The 7,321-nt window shown below is 42.6% G+C and overlaps 1 protein-coding gene across 1 annotated transcript in view; it reads right to left on the reverse strand.

Moving 5' to 3' along the window:
• Positions 1–1,576: 1,576 nt before the first annotated feature.
• HABP4 (hyaluronan binding protein 4) overlaps positions 1,577–7,321 on the reverse strand; it is a 70,093-nt gene continuing 64,348 nt past the window's right edge. The window contains exons 6-7 of the mRNA XM_004714609.2: positions 4,152–4,337; positions 1,577–2,883 (exon numbers count right to left, since the gene is read on the reverse strand). Of these exons, the coding sequence (XP_004714666.1) occupies positions 2,827–2,883; positions 4,152–4,337 (243 nt within the window). The 3' untranslated portion in view covers positions 1,577–2,826. The remainder of the gene's footprint in view (positions 2,884–4,151; positions 4,338–7,321) is intronic.

Raw genomic sequence — 7,321 nt, forward strand, 5'->3', positions numbered from 1 at the left:
GGTCAAACAGGGTTGGAGACGACTGTTCACACAAGGCAGGATCCTTGCAGAGACTGAGGGGAGACAGCCATAGAAGTGAAAGGAACATGGATGCCATGCTAAGTGCCTGCTGTTGGCAGAGCTTTTCATTTGCTGACAACTCAGAAGAGGACAGTGCGTGCTCTTACCCATGTTCCCAGTGCTGACAGCTTCCAGCTTCTCCAGGGGACTTAACCAAACAATACCACATGGTATCCTTTCAGCTAAAACCAATGCCGTGTCCATGTACAAAGACATGTACAGTAGGGAGGAAGTTGTCTGCCACAGCATCTGTGGCCCTGAGGGGTCAGCTTGGCCTAAAGTGTCAAACACTTAGCAACATTAGGCTAGATTTCCTTTTCAGAGTAGTCTGACCACGTCTTTAAACCACCCAATTCAATTCCTTCCAAACCATTCTCCAAGCAGCAGCAGCCAGTCCCTGCCTACATTTCCTGAGATCAGCCAGTCAAATCAAGGGCCCCTGCCCTCTTTCTTTGGTGACAGCTGTTAAGAACCACACCCACCCTATTTATAAGTTCTGACAAAGGTTTTGATCTGACTCCTGCTCACATTGTTCTCTGAGTCCCTTGTTACAGCAGCCTCTCTCCCAGGTCCTGGTACATGGCCCAGATCATGGTCTTAAGTAGATGTCCTAGAAGCACAATTCAAATGTATTGGGGCACAGGCAAATCCCTGGTCCCCGGTTTTGGGGGTGGCCTTACAGCTGCTAACCTGTTCTTGGAATTCAAACATGCCTGGCCTCCACCTTTCTGTCTGCTCAGCCTGAAGTGTGGTGTGAGGCACACCACCTGCAGCTGATCTGTACCCAAGAACCTCAGAGGAGCCTAGCAGGGAACTTTGACCTTGAAGGTCTTTCATATTAACTATTTCCCCACCTGCCCTTTAGCTTGTCTTCTGCTTTGAGTCTCTCAGACTGGGACATTTAGAAAAAGGGCTAAAACAAACACCTGATATCCGTTGCCCAGCCAAATTGGAGAGAAGTCATCTATCGAGAGGGAACGCCCATTATTGCAGGCTCAAGGAGTGACCACCCCTCCCAGAACACTCAACAACACTGACCGCAGAAATTGCCAACTAATTCCAAAGGGCAGAATGTTTTGTTGCTAATGACATTAAATCAAGTGGAATTCTCAGTACTTAATGGAGTTTTCTTGAAATGGTCCGTTTTTTTCACTCTCCTAAGCTCAGGCAATGACTTAATATGAAAGCTTCAAATCTGCTGAGCAATGACACCCCACAAAACACTGCCAAATGCAATGACTGCTCCTGCCATGGCTCTCGAAACTACGGTAGCGACTTCAGGGAAAGTGAGCAAAACTCACCCAAATAATTTGCTAATATACCTTATCACTTGAACATTAATAACAAAAGACCAAATGTAGGCACTGACCCAAAGTAAGCATTCTATAGTCTGACTAACAGGTCTAGAGGCTGTTTTGATTATTTAGCAAACTTGACTTCTGTTCACTGTGGCCTTTTCCCATTCTTTCACTTCACCTGGGTGTGATGGAAAGGATGGAGCTTTTGTATACACAAGTTAGAAGGGAACGCCAACTTTATTTACAAGCCAGTTCAATTTCAAACATAGACCAAGGCTCAAATCTCAACAAAAGCATAATGACCAGGTGACGAGCAGCAAACAATGCCATTTCTTTAGTAAAGGGGGAGAATCGTGTGCTCTTCAAGCAGCTCCCAGCAGCCACCTCTGGCCCTGGCCCTATCCTGGGCCACTGGACCCTGGCTCCATAAGTGGCCCCAACTCTACTGCTGAGAGGGGAACTCTAAGGTGACCCTACCCCCCACCATTTCACCAAAGCCCATAAATAAGGACTCTCTAGAACTGCTACAACAACCTAATGAGAAAAACTGCATCAGGGTTCAATGAATGTTAGTTATTTACAAATCTGGCACGGGGTTGGGTGGCTTTGAAATACAGTTGTTGAATTCAGATACTTGCTTTTGAGGAAGAAAGGTCTTTATGCCATGACACTACTGTCAGGACTCCTTTTCATTTGTTCACCAGATTAAATAACCTGATTTTTAAATCAGATATGTATTATTTATCCCAGAGACTACCTAGTCACTATGCACATCCATGCTAAGTTTTTGTGTGTATATAATACACATAGAAACCATGAGGTAGTTTGATAAATCACCATTTAAAAATTGGTACTTTATCTAATTCTGTCAGAGTAATAGCTAGTGCCTACACAATAGCTATTATTAAATGGAAATGAAAACCAGAACTCAAAAAACTTACTGGAGAATGTAGCATTTACAGGCAAACAAAAATACAATTGTGTTTCAGTGTCTTGGTCTCTGAAAACTAAGCTGTAACTCTTTACATTATTAAGCCAAGTTACATCTTTTCTTTTCTTCTTATACAGTGAACAATTCAGTCTTCAAATATCTATACAACTTACCAAATAGTCTTAATAATTTATATTTTACAACTTATATTTTACTCTGTATGCTTTTAGGAAGGAATCAATACAATCTATATGTTTTAAATATTATTTTAACTTCATTTGGATTATCTTAAAAAAATGATCAGCATTCTTTACCTTCTTAGAAAAGTGCAAGACTAGCTCTCAAGGAATTAATTGACTGCTCTCCTGTGCCTGGAGAAATCCCTGCCTTACCCCAAGACCAAGAAGTAGGACACATTCACACTACACGAGAAAAAGCAGCATCTATTGTTCTTAGAGTCAAGACTTCCTACAGCAAAGACAATTTCTTTTCATGTCTGTCCATGTTGTCTTCAGTTGCCAGGGACACTGGGTTCCATCAAACAAGAGCTGGAAAGTCTTCAGGGTCATCTGGGTTGGGAGCCACGTCTTGTGTCTAGAGAAGGAACAACAAGGTTCACAAGTCAACTGTCATTTCAGGCACTCATAACATGGCTGGTCCAAGTGACATGGAGAGGCAGGACCCTTGGTGGAGAAGGAAGACAAAAGGTACCACTGAGGAAGGTCATGCACATGAAAGCACAGACCAGGTTCTACATGGAGCCACACAGGGAAGGCAGACATCAAAGGGCCGTGGAGTGAGGAAGGGAAGCTGCCCTCTAGTCCTTATTCTAACAGTGAGCTATAGCCCCGTGGTTTCTGCATCTGTACAAAGGGTCAGAAGCTATAGCCACCTTCCTCCTTCCATCCTGCACATTCTTACTGTGTGACCCATTTTGTAATACCCAGTGGTTATTACTGGACAGAAAGGGTGAGTAGGTAGTACCTGTCCTGGAAGTTACAGTGTGGTAATTTCAGGGAACTGGTGTCCTGGGAGTTGGGGGGCCATAGTAAGGGTGTCGGTTGCAATTTGTCTGCAAAGCAGGCATCATGGTGGGCAAGGTTTTCTGGGAAAGGAGTTGCTAAGATGAACTTCAATAGATGCACAGAAGACAGGGGTCCTGAGACAGATCTGCCCCTAAGGTGGGGCCCGAGGGTACTGCCAAACCCACACTGGCCAACAGAATGACCAAGTGCTGCCGTGGTTTCTGCTCATTGTGAAGAAGGCAGACACTGACCACTGAGAACACACATACAAGCAGGAATAATGCTTCCAGGAGAAGTAGTAGAACCCTTGGTTCATAGGCTCTGGCCTGGACTGGAGGGAAGCATGACCGAAGGAGCCTTCTCTGAGGAAGTGTGGTTAAAGGGATCTGTTCTAGTTAAGTAGGCAATGGGCAGAAGGAACATGGCTCTCTGAAGAACTAGGAGAGGAGCGTGGCTGAGAAGTATGAAAGGATGGTGTGAGTAAGGAATCTGACAAAATCCTAGGGAAGGGAAGGGGTTTTCATCATTAAAGGTGTTGATGCCTTGAGAATCATTTTGTGTTCACCCTGAAAACATGTGAGCTGGCAATCAGAAAGCTGGGCAGGGGCAGGGAGGACAGTCAAACTATGCAGTAAGCAATTGTCATGTAGTGTGATTTGATCCCGAAGGCTGGCAAGGCAGTCTTCATCTTATACGTGTTGGGGGTTCTGAAGGCATTCGGCCTAGATACTCCACAATCAGACACACGCCCCTGATGACCTGAAAAAACTTAGGCCTCCCTATCCCCTCACTACTCTTAGCAAACCACCACCCAGCGTTTCTGAAACAAACACCCACCACCACTTCTGCTCTAGGTCCATAATTCTCTGGCCTCCTGAACCTTCCCCGGCCTCCTCGTGTGCCACCTCTGGCTCCGCGCCCAGGACGAGGAAGGTTTCCAAAATTAATCTCCAGCTGGGATGTAATGTCATTGGCTGCTTTCCGGAAAATGTGGGAATCCTCTTCATAGTCATCTTTTACCATCTGAAAAACAAACATACACACTGCCTCCCTTAGCACCCGCTCAGCCAAGTGTCAGAGTCAAGTCACGGACAGGCTGCCCAAGGCTGAGGGGACATCAAGGCTGAAGACACTCCTGAATAAAGCCCAGAGTTGTAGGACGTGAGGAAGAAGTCCCTCTGCTATTCTGATTCTGATGTAAAATAATTCTGTACATATAACAGATATTCTAATAATTAGTCTTAATCTAAACATCTTTGACCTTACTAATATTTCACATAAGACCAAATATCTGTCATCTTAGTTGGAAAACATATATGGAGTGACATGACTAAAAAACAAAGTATTTTGCTGAGAATAAAAAGTTTCAATTATCATTTGTATTTTATGTTCATCATTCACAACTGCTATTTTAATCAATAATAATGTCTTCTTGGTGGATGGGCTCTTTTCAACAGGGGTGCTGACTATACAAATAAAAACCCCATCTGTGTCAGAGGAGAACTATTCTCCATATGGGTTTCAATCCTTGATTTTCCCGAAATAGACTGACCGGCATTTCTTTGGCGGAGGGGCCTCTGGGTGTACTCAAGCCTTCAGTTCATAACCCAGCATGTTAATTGTTTGCAACACCCAGGGACTCTAACTGTACGAATACCATGCGATAACAATTTCATGATTTATGAGAAACAGTTCTGTCCAGAAATGTATGAAAATAGTAATAGATATGGACCTCTAAGGGCTGCTACCAAGCGTAACAGTGTATATTATTACAAAAGGTTAACAAAATTAATGTTTCTTATTAAAAGAAAATTATGTTAAGGAAATATTCATATCAGATTTGATTTCACATTTTAGTAATAGGTAATCAAAACATACCTGCAGAAAAGAATATATGCCAGTATTTGGAGAATTGGAAAATCTTAAAAGGACTATCATACAGAACCTCCCCCAGGCTCAAGAAATGGAATCTTACTTTCATGAGCGCATAACCCCTTTCCTTTGGTTCATCTTACAAGGTATCTGATTATAAAGTCAGACAGGCTTTATGTAGATGGGCTCCTGAAGCAAAAAATGTGAAGGGAAGAACAATTCAGGAGCAATGAAAAGTAAAAAAGATAAACTAATAACAAGCTATTGTACTATTCAAATGCAACTGGCTCTCTGCATCATCAGGGAAGAGTTGGTGAAGTCGACCCTGCAAGAGCTGGACTACAGGGTGCAGTGATGAATGGACCCTCTGCGGGCCCAGGAAAGAGCTTCAATTGCCTAGCACATTTCAGAGTCCCTGACAGTTCTGCACTTCCCAACCCACGGTGCTCCAGACAGAGAAGAGGTACTGTGCTCATGCTTCAACAGAGTACCCAGAACAAAATAAAGTAGTGAGTCTAACATCTGACTTATGTTGCTTTAAGTACTGGCTAAATTATTCAATGCCACAATATTAACAAGTGCCAAAGATGTGTTCTTTACTGAGATCAAGCTCAATGACTCAGCTAACTCAGCTGCCAAGGATGATGGAGCTGGTGTGGATTAAGGAAAAGCTGCTGCTATTTTTACCAAACTAAGCTGTACATTTTACATCCTGACAGTGCATTTGCTTTAGGCAAAGCTTTATTTAAAACACCCAGAACAAAACAACAGTAGATAACAAAGGACCAACCCAACCAGTTGATGGAATTATATAAAGCCTTTAGTCTCCTCGGTCTACACAAAAGTAATTTCCAATGAAGCATCTTAAAACGTATCAGTAAGGCCTCCAAGAGCATCTGACTAAAACACGTGTGAGATGGGGTAGGGTGGTTCGGTTGGTGAGGAGGGGAGTCCTGTTGTCATCAATGAACCTCATTCAAATACCAATAACCAGAATGTAAGTAACCACAGAGAAATCTAATACTTTAAAATTCCAAGTCTCAAAAAAGGAAGTTAAGGAATAATATCCAGTAAAGAGGAAGGATTTACTCACCATTACCATCTACACAGGAATTGGGATCAAGATCAATATCTGTGATTCAATGAAAAAAATTCTAATTTCTAAAATCAGAATGCTTCATTATATTCTTCAGTAATTTAGTGAAGATATGATTAAATGAATCCATGGTTATCCTTATCAACAGATGCTGGTGCTTTCCCCAGAACATCCCCCTTTAAAGCTGAGAGATGTGATAAAAGCTAAAAGCAAACCATGACTAATAAGCCTTTCACAATGAGAAGGAAACCCATGGCCTACCCATAAAGACGGCAGGCAATTGTCAGGAGGGCCTGTAGGCTCTGCCTCACTCCTCACTGACTTCTGCAGTTTTGTGTGGTTAAGCAGTGGAAGCAAAATTGCTGATTAAAATAAGAATGGTCTCAACTGCAGTTAAAAATGCCCAACTCCTCCCAAATTCCTGTTAAATGCTCTATGGATTCGAGTGGAAGGTAAGTTTACCCTGAAAATGCAGAGTACTTATCCTCTGAAATGTCATTGTATCAGAAGTATTTTGTAAGCCCTCATTTAAGAGACAGATATGAAATGAAATTAACAGTATTTATGAGGGGCACCTCCCCCCCCAAAAAAGGAATTTCCCCCCCCCAAAGCTATGTTTTTGTTTTTTACAAAACAACTTTATCACCTTCAAAGTAATCTCCATTCCACTTAATACATTTGTCAAATCTGTGATTTGGAAACATTCTTGGAAACATTTTTCAAACTCAACTGGATGGCTGACAGCACCTCCCTCCTTTTTTTCACTTCACCTCTTCTACTATGTCAAATCACTGTCCTTTCACGTCCCTCTTCATTCCCAGAAACAAAAAGAAGTCACATAGAATGAGGTCAGGTGAGTAAGGTGGATGGGGCAAGAGAAGCATGCTGCTTTTTGCCAAAAACTGGCCCACAGATGGTTATGTGAGCAGGTTCATACAGGGAATGATGAGGGTGGACATTGGAGACAGGGCGTGGTGCCCCAACAGGCTAGACTGGAAAACACAAGTTTTTCTTGCTTGGTATATTTTAATTTGTTCTT

Source organism: Echinops telfairi, unplaced genomic scaffold (genome assembly GCF_000313985.2).
Source record: "Echinops telfairi isolate 266 unplaced genomic scaffold, ASM31398v2 ScPeMD7_27;HRSCAF=92, whole genome shotgun sequence".
In the NCBI taxonomy this organism is placed as follows: Eukaryota; Metazoa; Chordata; class Mammalia; order Afrosoricida; family Tenrecidae; genus Echinops; species Echinops telfairi.